Source organism: Streptopelia decaocto (genome assembly GCF_964273445.1).
Source record: "Streptopelia decaocto genome assembly, chromosome: 3".
Classification (NCBI taxonomy): Eukaryota; Metazoa; Chordata; class Aves; order Columbiformes; family Columbidae; genus Streptopelia; species Streptopelia decaocto.
The window spans coordinates 84747468-84763924 of record NC_138656.1 but is presented as its reverse complement, the minus strand read 5'-3'; the positions used below and the strand labels follow the sequence as shown (position 1 = coordinate 84763924).

At 42.5% G+C, this 16457-nt stretch overlaps 1 protein-coding gene across 1 annotated transcript in view; it reads right to left on the bottom strand.

Moving 5' to 3' along the window:
- Positions 1-16233, bottom strand: part of SNAP91 (synaptosome associated protein 91) — a 67057-nt gene extending 50824 nt beyond the window's left edge. Inside the window, exons 1-2 of the mRNA XM_082048434.1 lie at positions 16221-16233; positions 15407-15565 (exon numbers count right to left, since the gene is read on the bottom strand). Of these exons, the coding sequence (XP_081904560.1) occupies positions 15407-15536 (130 nt within the window). The 5' untranslated portion in view covers positions 15537-15565; positions 16221-16233. The remainder of the gene's footprint in view (positions 1-15406; positions 15566-16220) is intronic.
- Positions 16234-16457: the final 224 nt, after the last annotated feature.

The window sequence follows — 16457 nt, the reverse complement described above, 5'->3', positions numbered from 1 at the left end:
TAAGACCTTCATTAATAAAAAGACTAATCTGCAAAACCGAGGAAGAATGGTACAGAGTTCAATGAGGAAGACTAAACTAAAGTAAGTTAGGACACCTGAGCACTTTGTGACCTTTTAAATAGATCATTAAAAGAAATAACTGATTCTGGTGATTGTTAAGCTCATGAAGTAAAAAAAAGTGAACAGTGAGAAAGTCTCACTGTCTTCAGAATTTCAGGCTTGCTCAGGCTCATTAAAAACCACTTCCTTATGTTGAGATTTTTTTGTGTGTGTGGTTTTGTTTGTTTGTTTTGGTTTGGTTTTGCATGGGGGGCATTTGTTTTTTATGACAGAAATTCTACAACACTTAAAAGAATCTACCTTATTCCTTTACTTTTTCAGATTGTACTCTGCATTAGGGCAGGGATTTTTCTAATTCGGTTTTGCTAGGGGTGGTTTTGTTTGCGGGGGGAGTTTGTGGTTTTGTTTTTGTTTCTTTTTTTTTTTTTTTTTTTTTTTACACAATTGCTTAGTAGACAGACCTGGGATTCCCCAGTTCTAAGTTAATTATTCACAATTTACGTTTCAGTATGCAGAGAAACAGCAGCAGAGCACAAGACCTCTCTGTTCAGAGGGATATTGGTGCCAACTTAAGAGCAGCTGTCATTCCAGGTTGAATTAACAGGCGAGCTGCCTCAGCATCTGAGCTGTGTCATACATTCAGTTCCTAAACTTTGCCAAATCTCTGAGAGTAACCCCCTTACAGACCTTCCTTACTATTACACTGAATGCTACAACAGTCTTCACAAGTTATTTTTCTGGCTTAGAAGTATTTAAATAAAGCCTTGAACCTGCAGAAAAGGAAATGCAGGGTTGTTCCAAATCCAGGCTAGTCAAGAACAGGAAGAAGTGTCTTAAATTAAGAATTTACAAGCCTCAACTAAAGAAGTTAAATAGGCAAGTAACAGTAGAAGTTCTCCCTTGCAAGACAACTGTATCAGGAAGCTACTACACTCTTGTGCTAACCAACACAAGTGCTGAACTTCCAGGTCTGCGTAAGACAGACCACAAACCAGTACTGGAAGCAGAACAAAGTTCTCCGTTTCTGCTTTTATGGTAAATACTTAGGAGAACCTTAGGTGATTTTAATGTTGTTGGCTTTGACTATCAAGCAATTCCAAAAACAAGAGCAGGGAATTTATCAGTGAGGTTAAAGTATACCATTTACTCTTTTCACCCTCACCTCGCCCCATCCCCACAAACATGCATCATAATCTGGCTTGTAATAATGTTCCAAGCAGAACAGCAATTCATGCTGTCTCCTCCTTCCTCCTCAAAAGGCTTCCTCAAGAGTTACTACACCTTACCTTGACCCCAACAAGCCTACCCTTTATTAAAGTCCAGTATGTTCCAGATATTTCCTATGCACTTTCATGCGTATATCAACTCAACAAACCTAAACACGATCTTCCACAGAGTGTGTGCGCTCCAGGTACTATGAAGACTTTCCCAGTAATGTAACTATAATCCTTGTTAACTATAAATAGCTATGGAGACTGCTACATCCTCTGTCCAGCCTTACTTCACAGACCTCCTTCTTCCCAAGCATTTCTCAGTCTTGTGAGGACAAATATTTGCTGCAGGTCCTGAAGTTTGGGAGGTCATGGCCATCAGTCTTTGAACCGCATGACTGCATCCCACACCAAAACAACCTTTTATATACAATTTCTTCCTCTCTGCCTACTCATGGGCATACTCGTACTTCTTATACTATTAAGTGCTTTGCAGAAGAGAAAAAGAGTTTCTTCTTCCCCGTCGATCACATGAAGAGTTTGCAGAGAGACAGGGCAGATGATATTGAGTACCAGCAAATTTATCTTGAAGCTTCTTCCAGTTTCTCAAACTGAGAGTTTAATTAGCCTTAGAGAAGGGGTGTCAAACTCATTTTCACCGAGGGCCACATCAGCCTCACAGTTGCCTTCAAAGGGCCAAATGTAATTTTAGGACAGTATAAACATAACTAATCCTCTTAGAGTCACCTCATCACACTACTCTTTTTTAAATACAACAGTGCACCACTTCCCCAAATACCTGTTTTGAAAACAAAGCTGAAAAATCTACTGCCCATAAACATTGCTGGATTTTATTCCAATGCACTTTCATACAGTCTGCGCCCTTCCTTCCCCACCATATCAAGGCAAGATATTTGGGCTTAAGTCATCTGCTAAAACCACCCTAGCTCATTAGTAGTATTAAACTAGTTATGTTGGATTTGTGACCCTTTTGGTCCTTAATGATTTATACGTACTTTTCCTCCCAAGAGGCTAAGGTGCAGCTCTCTTGGAAAAGGGAAAATAAATGCCAGCTGTTAGGTAGTCTTCTACTGCATCTGAAAGGGTGAAATGAAGGCAGCTGTTTCCCTAAGTACTAATAATGGGGGGAAAGTGTGATTATAATGTGTTAAAAAACCTTGTCATAAGCAAGTCTTTCAAGTTCCATGAACTATGAATACTTTTTACTTAAAACAAAAGTTCCCAAAAATGTATAGCTCCAGTGACTCTAAGGAAGAATTATGCATATTAGCTTTAGTGTCTACATTTGAGCTTTCTCCTTGAGGGTAATATGACTGAAAGATGACATCCAGGCCACCTGCAGAAGCTCAAGTTTAAGCAGCCATCATAGGGGTTTTAAGTGTGGTCTTTAGTGATTAATTAGTGATGAATATATTTTATGGACAAAGTCCAAGACCTTACTGACACCCATGACCCAACTATCCAGAATAATAAAATCTTTGATTTTACTCAGGAACTAAGTATCTGGAACAACAGAGTTGTCATCCAGAAGCTGGGCTACACAAACTCCCTAGTACAAACATTCTAAAGAAAGCAGCTATTTAGCCTCACATACATGAAGCCAAAACACTAACAGGGAAAAAGCCCCATTCCCAAACAATTCTGCCTGGTTTCTTCCTGACCATGGCCTCCACAGTGTTTTCCAGCAGCTTCACTGTAGTAAAAGCCTTAGTTGTTAAGCATGACATTTTTCCCCTGTCCAAAGCAGCAAGAAGCTCAGTCTGGAACCTTGTTTGTACAGAATTCACTCACTTTGAATACCAAAGAATTTGTCTCAGGCAAGAATTCAAGCTCAGTAAAGCAGGAGAAAGAGGAGAAATCACTGCTCTAACGTTCCTTTCCTCTCACCCAGAGACATCATTCTAGAATCTCATTCCACCCAAATCCTGCACAACAGACATATGTATTTTTCTGCCCAAAGACAAGAATTGAGCAGTTCTTTTTATGTTGATAGGAAACATCAATTAATCCTGGAGCTAGATGTGCCACTTGTCTATTTTATTGATTTACTGCAAATAGCAGTCGAGCCACAAATCACCATTGTACTACCTTTTTTGCACATCTCTCAATAGTTTAAGAGATACAAAATGCCATTTGCATTTGGTGGACACCAGCCTATGGTTCTAAAGTTAAAATACAGAAGCAATTGTTTTGGAGAAATGCAATTCCCTATTCTATTGTAATATGGCATCTTAGATGCCAAACTCTAGGGGAGACAGGGACATGGAAAAAACCCTAATAACATTGGTGACCTTATTAATGTTTATAAATGTATAAAGGGTGAGTGCCATGAGGATGGAGCCAGGCTCTTCTCGGTGGCAAACCATGATAGGACAAGGGGTAATGGGATCAAGCTGGAACACAAGAGGTTCCACTTAAATTTGAGAAAAAACTTCTTCTCAGTGAGGGTGCCAGAGCACTGGAACAGGCTGCCCAGGGGGGTTGTGGAGTCTCCTTCTCTGGAGACATTCAAAACCCGCCTGGACATGTTCCTGTGCGACCTCACCTAGGCGTTCCTGCTCCAGCAGGGGGATTGGACTAGATGATCTTTTGAGGTCCCTTCCAATCCCAAACATACTGTGATACTGTGATCACCAGTAGCATATGTGTTAAGCATTTGACCAATAACTTGCACAAAAAAGAACTTTCATCTGACACGTCAAATCTCATGCCTCATTTTAAAAGCCATTTCATTCAACAGTTCAAACCTGAGAGACTTAATCAAAATATACATTAATTTAGAGAAGAAATAGGAAACTGCAGCCACCAGCCAATCTCCTGCCAAGCCTTCAAAGCATTTATTCAATTTCCTCTAAGGGGTAGAATTGTTCTCTCCATCCATGCAAGCATTTAAGCCACAGTCCCATTGCATCCTAGATCTTGCTGCATACAACAGAACAATTTTAAATGGGGTATATTGTTGCAAGATTATTGCTTAGGAGGATAAAAGCCAATAAGATCTAGTTAACTGACTACTGTAGCTGGGTAACTGGATACCAGGATTCCAGCTGTGGCCTCTGATTATCTTTCCATGAGGGTGAACAACCCCTAACATTATCTGTTGGTTATATCACTTCATAACTCTCATCACTTGGTTGTTTACTAGAATATCAGCAACAGCATCAACTGCAGCTTTTATCCAGCACAGCTACACTAGAAAAGTAAGGATTTCATGTTTTCCACAGCAGCATGGAGTCATTTACCATAATCTCTGCACTAGAGTGTTTTCTAATCAGCCTTTACATGTTGGACTGATCTTACACTCCAACCACATCTGGCAGAACGTGGTAATCAACCGAGGCATGGTACATGAGCTATTTCAGTTGCCATGCTGCTGTCATTTTTATTCTGAGAAGAATGAGCCCTGGTTAGCACTGTCCATTCCCAAATGATCTATGTTCCTCAGAAAAGCATTTGTTTTTAATAAACTTGTAGAAGTGAAACTGTTACTAGCCTATCAGTTCTGCCCAGAACAGCAATTTGTAATCCACTACAAAACTGAATGGGACTGAAAATATATTGGAAGGAGCCTGGTGTTGCAGCTGCACTGCTTCACTGTTACACATTGGGAATACTTAAAAAAATAGGGTTGAGGATGAGACAACGTGCGAGCAACTTGAGTGACATGTTAATTACCTACAGCATGTATGCTAGAAACAGGTCAGCTGAGTAGGCAGGTTCAGCAGCTGACACATCTAACTTTCAATATCCAGACCACGGTCTATGTTTTTCCTACTGTCTCAGCCAGATTCTTCTAGAAGTTCAGCTATTTTGTCATGGAATGGTGTGACCTTCAGTAAGGTCAGCCTGAAAAATAACCAAACGAGGCCAGAGTCTAGGCACTCTGTCGAGCTGACAAGCCACCAGAAGCTTAGCATGGGTTGAAATCCTTAACTGGGAATGGAATGCCCACAACTATGCAGATAGTCCTATTGAAAACATGAACATGGAAAAAGAAAACTAGTGTAATCAAACCTGTCTGTAGTCAGTGCAACATTATGACCTCCTAGAGGCATCCTGAAGCAGCTGCAACTAAACAGGAAATTCTTTATAACATGAGTACAAAAATTTCTATCAATTTTATCTTGTATCTATGTATCTATAGTGCAACAGAAAGACCGTAAGAGTTCCTAAAACCAGATGGTAGCCTTTTATGTGAATACTGTGCCTTAAAACAGTTATTTTACAAACTAACTGATATCCTTCATGATTAGATGGAACTTCGCTCTCTTCTTGCTAAAAAACAAAAACCAAACATGCATTTCCTTTATATTCATTCCCTGTACTACACCAGTTAAACAAGAATCCCTTTGCTTCTGCCACATAGACAGGCGAGTTTAAGTCTCAGAAATCCTGAAAAAACTAACATCAATTACCAATAGACTTTACTCTTCAACATGAACCTGCAGGCTTTCATATACTGCAGATTTCTTAATGCTGGGAAAAGAAAAAAAAAAAAAAAAAGTCTGTTAAACCCTGTGTAACATCCTCCAGAGAGATGGAAGATGCAGTTAGGACTGCTAACCTTTAAAAAAAAAAAACAAAACAAACAACTGACAGTAGTAAGTTGCTATCTAACAGTTCAAAGTCACCAGTGCCTCTGGAAGATGTGTTTGCCACTGGCAAAGGAAATCTCCTATCTAGCTGCTGATGAGTGGGGAAGTTGGTATCCATCAGTTTTGTGCAGAGTCAGATCTCTAGACTGGAACACCCAGAAGTGTCAATTAAACTCCTGCGTACACTATGGAGGTAAGTTTTGAAATGTAGCTTCTGATAATACTGCCTAAGCAATTCTAGTTTCCCAATAAACAAAAGGTAGTTCTTTAAACTCATCTATTCCATACATAGCAAACTTTGCCTGTTAATACTCTTGTCAATCACAAATAACAGGGCAATTTGAAGTTTAAAATCAAGCTTAGCAAAACTAGAATGGCTCTTAAATGACACAGAATGAAGGATCAGATCTGAAAGTCACAGGCAAGGCTCGCATATGAAAATAGCATTCTGTTTCAGATGCTACTTATGAAACATCAGTCATGATAAAATTTACATGTTTTCAAAATGCTGCACATTAGATATGCTGACTTCCTCTGGCTTGTTGCCCCTTAGCAGGATGTACATTCTCCTATAAATAGGTTTAGATGAAGCTATAAGAGCTACAAGCACAATAACTGTACTTCAGATTCCAGAATCATGCAGCAAGATCCAGACCCAAGTCTCCTTTTGAAAAGGTTAGGTTTTAAAACTCCAGGGTTGCTAAAGAACCAATGCAATGATGTGTTAAAGCTTGCATCTATATTCAACCTCTATGTAATGAGAAACAGCAGCCTTCAGAGCCAGGAAACAGGCCAGCTGGCTTCCCCCTTTCATGTAAGTCCTACACTCTCTGAAACGAGAAGTGAAAGGAAAAGAAGTCCTTTTGAACTCCTACTTAAGTGCATCTATGTGGAATCTTCAATTATGTGTAAAGATGTAACTCCTGCAGCTCTGCACTGGGGCAAGATAACTGATCACTGCCTTAGTTTGAGGACCTCCTAAACTTTCACACTTTTTAAGAAGGTGGGTGACAAGCATGTTTTATTCATGCTTTGAGCAGCCATGTCTTCCTCTCACTTCTACAGAGGACCATTTTAGAACATTCTGTAAACTATCTGACTTAAGAGATATAACAACACTATGCCAGAGGCACTAGGAGCCTGCCAGGATCTGCAGGGTAACCATTTACCATCTGCTGTGGAAGCAGCCACTGCCATTGTGTCATCCACACTTGTGCCAAGCCAAGAGTCAGTTTGAAGAGAGTGACTATAGTGTCAGTAGTCAAGCCACAGTCTTGTCCCACCTCTTTAGAACAGCATGTTTATGACACTTTCTTGAAAATATATATGAACTTTGGTCCTTTAAATATATGGCAGAACAATCTTAGCTCAAGTGAACACTGAACTCTCCAATCTACCTTCACTGGGTAGCCATAACCCAGTCTCTTAACGACCTAGAAACAACAGCAAAGAACATCGCTTTCATCTTCTTTCCTTCTTTGAGAAAATAAAGCCACCTCTAAAAGCACATGGCTCAACTGTTTTGTTAGAGCTCTGTGGCCCATCTACAACACAGGAGTTCCTGCCAACTTGCTTTCTACCTGTGCTAATTTCACATATTGGCCTACAACCAAGGAGACTTGACTGCCATGAATCAGACACGAGCTCCAGACACATCCTGTCAGCAACTTACAGTTCTCAGTACATACGAGAGGCAGCAAGTGCTTTCTTGGTGGCCTTCAAGCATGATCATGCCTATGTACTTGCAAAATCTCTATAAGAAATATTGTAACACATTTGAGTGTTGTCCATAGCTAGAAAAAACAGACTCCGGGACTGACTGACATGCTGCCTCAGCTCTAATGGCCAGAGTACAGATTACATAAATGCACAACATTAGCATGACACCAGGACTTTTAAGCATCCAATCCCTTTCATTAAACTAAGTTAAGATACAGATATAATCTAAAATAAAGCATGAGATTGCATTATCCTAGGCAGGGAGGAGGAACAGAAAGGTATTTAGACTTGGTTCATCTGGAAATGGGTGGTAATGCAGCACACTGGTATTTCCTGTATTGTACCTACAGCTAAGCTGCCAAAAGCCTCAGATGCACAGTGGATGCACCATTTGCCAGCAGCCTAGAAAACACTGTTCTAATATTCCACCTACATGCACAGTGACATTTCAAGTCTGATGTCCAATACCATTTGTGGCACTAGTCTAGATTGCTCGTGTATTCCCTCTCCTAGTGGAATGCATCCCTCAACTGCTTCAGCAGATGTGTTTCAGAGCCTAAAGAGAACATTTTTTTGAGCACAAGCAGCTTAATGGCTACCAGCTATGACTCGAAGTCCACCCTTATAAAATTTGTTTTATACTGGTTTTCAGTGTTTTCAAGCAGCTCTGCAGAAGTAAACATGATCAAAAGTACTAAAACAGTTTTCAGGGTCTAGCATGTGGTTTGCAAGACTCCAGAAAAAGCAGACTTAACCATACCCTGCAAAGTGACAAGCTAGCCTCTGCCAAGTATTCAGATTGCCTTCTAGCAATTGCCAACATCTGGTTTATTCAGGTTTTATTTAAGCTACTAAGCTCTCAGCCAAGCAAAATTTTAGCCAGCAGGAAAATCAAGTAACCATGCTGAGTCTGATGGAGCGGGATACTCTAATATCAGCTTACCAGTGAAGCTCCACACTGCAAGCTTGATGGTCCTGCTGACTCAGGGGAACAAAAGTACTGCTGCAAACCCTGTGCTACAGATCACTGTCTGCAATGCTGCTAGGAAGGCTTCTTCTACCATATCATTTAGCTTGAGTTCAGGGTTCAGATGACCCACTCTTTCAGCACACTAGATGTCCTCCGCTGAGATTCAGACCCCAATTTCCTGGCTTGCTTTATTCCTTGCTTTTTAGTTTTCATGGTATTTTAAACTCCTCTCTCTAAGCTAGGCAGAATATTGTTCTTAATCTGCATGCCACATGTTGAAGTTTGGAGATTCAAGTTTCATCAGACACTCATTGGTGAGCCCTATGCACACATGAAAACTTGTGCTTTTCCACCCTTACCTACATCCTGATCTGTGCCTTGAAAAGCTTCAAAAAGGAACAGAGCATGTTAATTTAATGATACTGTTTGGTACCACTGACTCATCTTTGGACTATAGTAAGACAAAGGAAAGAGATATAATGTCATTCCCCCCACCCCAATTTTTCCCCATCCCCAGAAACATTGGACCCAGCTCCTTCAACAATAACATGTGTCCACAGTTGACTGAGGAAGTTCTCAGTAGACATATTGGGTGCATGTGGCACGGTTTCGGTAGCAGGGTGCGATGCTGCAGCTGTAACCTCTCAGAATCAGGGTCTCTTTCAGAGGCTGCAGGGAATATCTGCTCCAGCACTATGGAGTACCTCCTGCTCCACCTCTGACTTTGGTGTTCCTGTGGCCATTTCTCACTTTTTCCCTCCTCCTCCTCTGCCTGTCCAGTGTTTTCAGCCCTTTCCTAAATACATTTTCCTGGAGGTGCTACAAGGCTGGAGGATGGCTGTGTCCTCTGGTGGGTCCATTGTGAAGCTGGCCATGTCTGGGATGGAGCAAGCCCTTGTCTCTTCTCACAAAGACCACTCCTGCAGCCAACACCTTGCCATGGACACCTAGCACTGGGGGGGAAGGTAAGTTGGGTAGGAAGAGCAAAATAGTCTTGAATATCTTGAATATAAGCAGAAAAATACTAGAGGCAGGTGTGCCTCTGCTATACTACTATTTCTTCAGAAGTGAGGACTAAGAGGGCAGCAAATTCTCCTCTTTGGCTACCAATTTCTGCATTCAGCAAGAAGCAGGGAAGACAGATAGCATCCAAAGTGCTGTATGTCCTTCAGGGTTATCCTGACTGCCATCTACTTTTAAGCGTTTCAGAGGATCCTTCTCAGTACAGAGGCACAGGACCATGGATTGACAACACCAACAGAGCATTTTCTTCTAGATTTCACAGAATTCCTCACTAGTAGCATAGGCCTAGGTAAGGCACACACAGAAGATGGAGGGTTTAAGAGCCCTGCTGGGAAATCAGAGGCACAGATCAAATCAAACTGCAGATTTGTTTGTTTGTTTAATAGACATTCAATTGCTGACACCTAGAATCCAAGGGAGTAACACTATGAGACTATTATGAAATATATTCAACTGCTAAATAGAAGTGATTAAAATTATGGACTAGTTACTGTCCTACTGACCATCTTGTGAATAAGAGGCCTCAAGGAAAGACATGGCTACCCCATTATCAAGGTCTACTAACACAAGTCAGTACAGCAGAAAGACCTGACTTGTCCCAGAATTTGTCATCCATGACCTTGACAAAGCATGTTTAACAGAAAGATCTTGATAAGTACTGAAAACAGACAAAGAATACATGCCTTCAGCTGAGGAGAAGCCAAAAGGAGGGAGGGTAGGACTAGTCAGTCTAGCTTTATCAAGTTACACTGTTCTGATGAAAGAAAGTTTAACATTACACTGTCTACCTACTCTTCTGTTCCCTCATCTTCCCTTTCCTCCGGCATTGTACCATAATAAGACTTAAACCCAGAACAGTTCAGATACACAAGATCAAGTGATCCTGCCCATGTTTCAACTTTTGGATCTTAACATGAATACAAACTTCTACCCAGCTTCAAATATATTTTGAAAAATTATTAGTTAGCTACGTCTCAGCTTAATTACAAGGGCAGTCTTCTTTTGGTATTACACGTGCCTCAAAAACAGTATGTGACCCAAGGTAGAACTCAAAGTTTTAATGCCATGGAAATGCTCAAGATCAACTAATCTAAAAAGCCTTCTTATTAGCTCCCCTCACCCACAACAGACATTTCCACTCCTATTCAGACAGCAACACACCTCCAAGCAAAGCAAGTCTTCAATACTGCTTTGAGAAAGAACATGAGAGAAGCCCACAGAAACAGAGAGCTATTCAACATAGAGACTGATGGCAAGTCTGTACACACACAAGATTCACTGGGGTGACAAGGGGGAGTTCTCAGTTTAGAATGCACTCCAGCTGTGACAACAAGAGCCAAGACACTGTATTACAGCTGATCTTTGATGCTAACTTTTAAACAAAGTCAGTTCTCTCGGACATGGAAAAAGTGACAAATTACTGCAATACAAGATACAAAGAAACATACAAAAGTAGTTTAATTAGAAAAGTGTGAATGATTAAGCCCAGTTGTACCAGGACTCTGTTCTTGGTGGTTTTCTTGAAGGTATTTCCACGGCCATAAAGACAAAGTGTCACCTGGACTGCAGAGCAATGCAGCACTCGTACGTCTGCGCTACTCCCGCTAGGAAAGGGCCCCGAGTGCCAACAGACTTGGAACACTCCCCAAATCACTTCAACAGCAGACAGCTTCTGAAATATGCATCCAAGTTAACCTTAACAGTCACCGAAGTCTGGTGACTCAAGATAGCTCCACTGACCCTCACCTCTCACCAAAAAGCAGAGACAGACATATTCTTCAGGAGCAAGATATAGGTTTCTAAGACTAACCTGTGGGATCTAGCAACTTTATCTTTACTGAACCTAGGAAAAGCGTTTAACTCATTGCTTTTGGTCAACAGCCACTTCTGTTTCAACACTAGAGACCACAGTGATTCAGATTTGTTAGGTCATCCCCACAGTTTGCAGGAGAAAGGCAAAACACTGCCAGAGCAAAAGTGTCTGTGTAAGGAAAATACTGACACCAGCACTGCAGTTCAGTTACCAGCACAAATTAAACTACAAATTCCTTTTACGGTCTTTGTTCACCAGCCACATACAAATATGCAAAATTAGATTTGGGATTGAAAGATGTTACTACAGATACACAGATCATCTCCACAGCCACAGAAAATCCAGTCCTGATCTTCATCTGCTTTGTTTCCACATTTCATTAAAAATTCCCAGCTCTTGCTCAGGCCTTCGGAAGGGCCTTATGAGAATTATTTTGAAGAAGTAAGGAGGCACCATGTGGTCTTTTTAGAATACACACTCCAGAACTTCCTCCTGCTGCAAAGCAATTCACTCAGCAAAATAAGTAAAAGAAAATCCCAGCCATTTTGATCATTTGCAGAAACAGGAACTTGTTACGACCAGCTGCAGATGCAACAACCTCCCTGGTTTCCAATTCACTTCCCTAAATCAAAGTTTGATGGTCTGTTTCTGAGCAAGATCCTTTATAAAAGGAGCTGAGTCCAGATCTACCTTTTTTCCCTCATCTATCGTGTTTTAACATTTGAAAGTCAATATATTTCCCTTCTGCAAAAGCTTCTCCCTGTCGATACCATCAGAGTTGCCCCCATTTGAGGCTGGACACTGTCTTTTACTTGCCCCGCACAATTAAGCCATCAATGAAGCCTTGACATACCTTTCAGAACAATTCTGATAATGAAACTTCTATGCTGTGCACTAGGATTGCCTTCCTAGTTGAATCTACACAGCTCATATATCCTTAACATAGTCCATATATTTCATTCACCCACAATGGCCCTTCTCACTGCAGCAAAATCAAGCTGCTCATCCCCACTTCTCCACTAATATGTTTTCCTCACTTGCTGTATCTAATTCTAATTTATTTAACACAACATGATTAGCTGAGGAAGATGAAGCCACCACAACAATATGACTTCAGGATGACAAGGTTCTTAAGTCCAAAACGGTCAGAGCTCTTAATGTGCCAACCGCAATGGCTTGTCCCAAACCATCAGAGCATCCCAGATTTACATTCCTTTTCTCCTCACAGGGACTTGGGAATTGCACTTAGTGCCATCTGGCACTACTTCCCGCAGTTGCTAGAAATTCACTAGTATGAGAAATGGAATTCAAGAAAATGGTAAGCCTTACTAATATGATAGCAACCTAATCGTCCTTTAGTACTTCCCTTCCTCACATGCATGCACTCGTACCCAAATAATGCTTTTTATTCTTCAGAGCAAACTTCCTCTAAGCAGTACTCACTAAAAAAAAACTTAACCAAGTCAACAAACAAAAAAAGACATCCCACACCTTAATCACCTATCATCTTTCTGTAACTCTCTGGAATGAACATCTTCTGCAGAAAAGATATGAGGACAGGCGTCAGTGTCACATCCTCACAGGACTATTTAGTTCATGTTGAATAGTTGACTTCTCAATTTAGTTTACAAAGCCCATCTGATAAGCAGGGCAGTAGAAGATAGGTTGTGTGCCATGACACCTGGCCACTAAGACACTAAATAAAATTATGGAGTTCCCTACGGACACAAAACCCCCACATCAATACTAGAAGTACAGCTCGTCATAAAGCGTCACTCCAACCATCTCTCTCTGATACCTTAAGTTTTAATTGTCTAAATCTCTTGCACTTTGACTCAAAACTTATCTTAAGGCATTGGTAAGTTTTACCCTTCATTCCTTTCTCCACATTGTCAAATGTTACTTATCCAACTCGAAATGCAGTCAGCCATGTGGCTCAGACCTACCTTTACCTAGCAGTACTGCTCACATGCATGGGAGTATTGCTCTTTCAGAGGATAAACTTTTTAATTTACTCTCGCGTTACAATATATAAGGCCCATTTTAACACCTGTTCACAAAATATACAGCAGAATTCAAGGAATTGCCTATAATTCTGAGATGCCTCAGGTTCAAGAGCTTGCGAATATTTTTTCTTCTAAAACATGAACTTGATTTTAATTTACAGTCCACAATTTTTAATGTGCATATCCCCCACTGACAAGATTTTGTCTTTAATGATACCAGTAAGTTAACTCTCAACTGTTATATACAGCTGGGAAAACAGAAGGAAAAATGATAAACGATGTACATTCCCAGGAAATGATCATGTCTCTTCCTCTTGTGTGTCTAACATGCAGGTGGGTATGAAATTGCATGGAATGCTCCTAGCTTCAGTCTCTCCCACATTCATTTTTTGAAGTAGTGATATTAGCACCAATATCCAAACAAAATCCCTTTCCAGACCTTAATATAGCACTGGTAAATTACTTCTACCTCACTTTAATCCTGCCTATTCCAGATACTACTTTTATTTATATATACATGTGTGTATGTGTATTAAAATACACACAGAGACACAGTATGCTTTTAAACATGAGGTAGGCTTTTTTTTAAGCTAAAACTTCTAGTGGCAGATACAGTAGGACTGTCCAGACACAGCCTACAGATTAAGAAGTGTCGACAGCTACCAAACAGCAACATAGAAAACATCAATATCCAAGATGATTTTTTCAAATATACAAGAAAACAAGAGTGAATACATGATACCAAGATAGCTAATACATTTAAACAACAGTTTAGACTCAAGTCAGTCTTCAGTCAATCCTGCATATATCAGCATCTCTTAAGACATATATACAAGAGTATTTAGACATACTGGAAGACCTACATGCTGTTTGTCACTTTAGGGGTTAGCTATGAAGTCATTAGCACTAAAATCTGCAATTGTTTTCCAGAAGTAATTCTACCTCCTTTTTAGAAATATAGCATCATCAGAATTGTACTTACATGCACCTGCAAAAGCATTACCTAGTAATGACCAGCAGCCAAGAGCCTGCTTGGTGTAAAACCTACTGATCTTTACTTGAAAGTATTTCTTACCACACTTAATTTTAGACATTAAATTAAAACCTGCTGTTGATCTTTTGAGTTCAATGATGGACAGAGTTACTACTGGTAAACAAGGCCAATTAACATCATGCAATTAAATTATTTCACCATTCTACTTCTTGATGTCTCCAAGCAGGGACTGACAGTTGAGTGGGTTGAAAAGAAATAAAATTTTCAAGACGAAACATCACTAGCTCATTGTTTTTCAAGAAGCATTTTGACTTCAACCTCGTTTCATGCATTAACTAGCTAATGCCACTCCAGAATAGATCATAAATCCATGGGACAAGGCCAACAGCCATCTTCAAAAAAACATGATGTAAACTATTGGACAGTTCATGAAGTTGCTCTCAGGTATTTGGGACCTCAGCAATAGCCCTTAAACTCTGCAAAGGCTGTCCCAATCTACAGCCAAGCATTATCCAAGCATCTTGTCATTTAAGCACACCATCATCTAAACCTCTTCAGAAGTCTGCTGTGGAGATGGCCACACTCCTACCAGCACTTGGCCAGTTCCTGCTGGAGCATTCATGGCTCTGCCTAGCTTAATCCTGACCAAAGCAGGCAGAGACAAGTGTGTGTCCATTTTCCCCTGTGTCAAATACCTTCCCTTCTTTCCAAGCCCCTGCTCTGCAAGGCATGCTTCACACTGCCTTCCTGGATAAAAGGTAAGGGGTCATGGGTGGGGGGTGGTGAGAAATGGCCGAAATAGCAGTATTATGCAATAAGAGAATAAATGCACTAATAACTCAGCCTCTCCTGGAGATTTCTCATAACCCTCATGGTTTGCAAGCTGGATTACAGCAAGTGTGACAACCAGACAGCTCAAATGCACACTAAAGAGCCTCGCGAGCAGCCTCCTCAGCCCCGGGTCTTCTCTGGGGACACAAAAAGGGATGCTCACAGTCCAGGTGCTTTTTCTTGGGCCCCATCACTTCATGCGTGGTGGCTTTGCAGACGGCTCTGGCTACGGCTGATCCCGTAACGCTGTACTGAGCAGCTGCGATGCGATCTGTCAGCGTCTGACCCGACATCTTCGCTGGCGTGCCTGCTGCTGCCTGCTCTGCAGAGGCGGAAAACACGGGAGGGGAAGGGGAGATTCCGGGTTTATCGCCGAGGAGAGGCGGGGATGCGGGAGGGAGGACACAGCAGAGACACGCACACGCAGGGACACGCGAACACGGACACACACAGCCACGCCACACGCACAATGGTCCTTCAGGCAACCCGGCCCCTCCCGAGGTGCAGCCCCCCCGCCCCGTTGTATAAGCTTTTGCCTCACTAGAAGCCGCATGGGGCAAAAATAAAGGGTATTTTAGAAGCTACATGAGAGGATGAAGAGGAAATAATGATGGTAGCAGGAGGAGGCTGGACACAAATAACGTACGAGCCCCTGGGAAATAGGGAAAGGACCCCCCTCCCGCCACCTGGCCCGGCTGCGCCCGCACCCCAAGACGGCCCGCGGGGGAGCCGCCGCCGCGCCCCGACCCCACCGCAGCGCCCGCCCCGCAGCCTCCCCGGTGGGAGATTATGGCACCGTTGCGCCATGTTATGCCCTCCTGGTGCCTCCCCCCCACCGCCACTCCCCAGTACCGATGGGGACCCCCCCCGCGCCAGGAAACGAGGCGCCGCTGGATGCGGCGGCGCCCAGCGCCATGCAGCAGCCCGAGGCGGCGCGGCTGGGGGAGAAGAGGATGGAGCGAGCGCCAGCGGCCGACCTGTCAGTGCGTCCTTCCCTCCCGTCCTCCTGCCGCCGCCGCCGCTCCGGGGAGGGAACCGCCGCCTCCCGCCGCGACCGCTCCCCGGCCCGGCCCGCTGCGCTGCCCGCTGGCGAGGCGCCCCGCGGCGCAGCAGCCCCCCCCGGCCCTCCCTCCCCCCGGCCCCGGTAGCCCCAGGTGAGGGGCGGACTGCCCCCTCCCGCCGCCGCCGCCGCCGGGGATGCGCTGAGCGTCCAC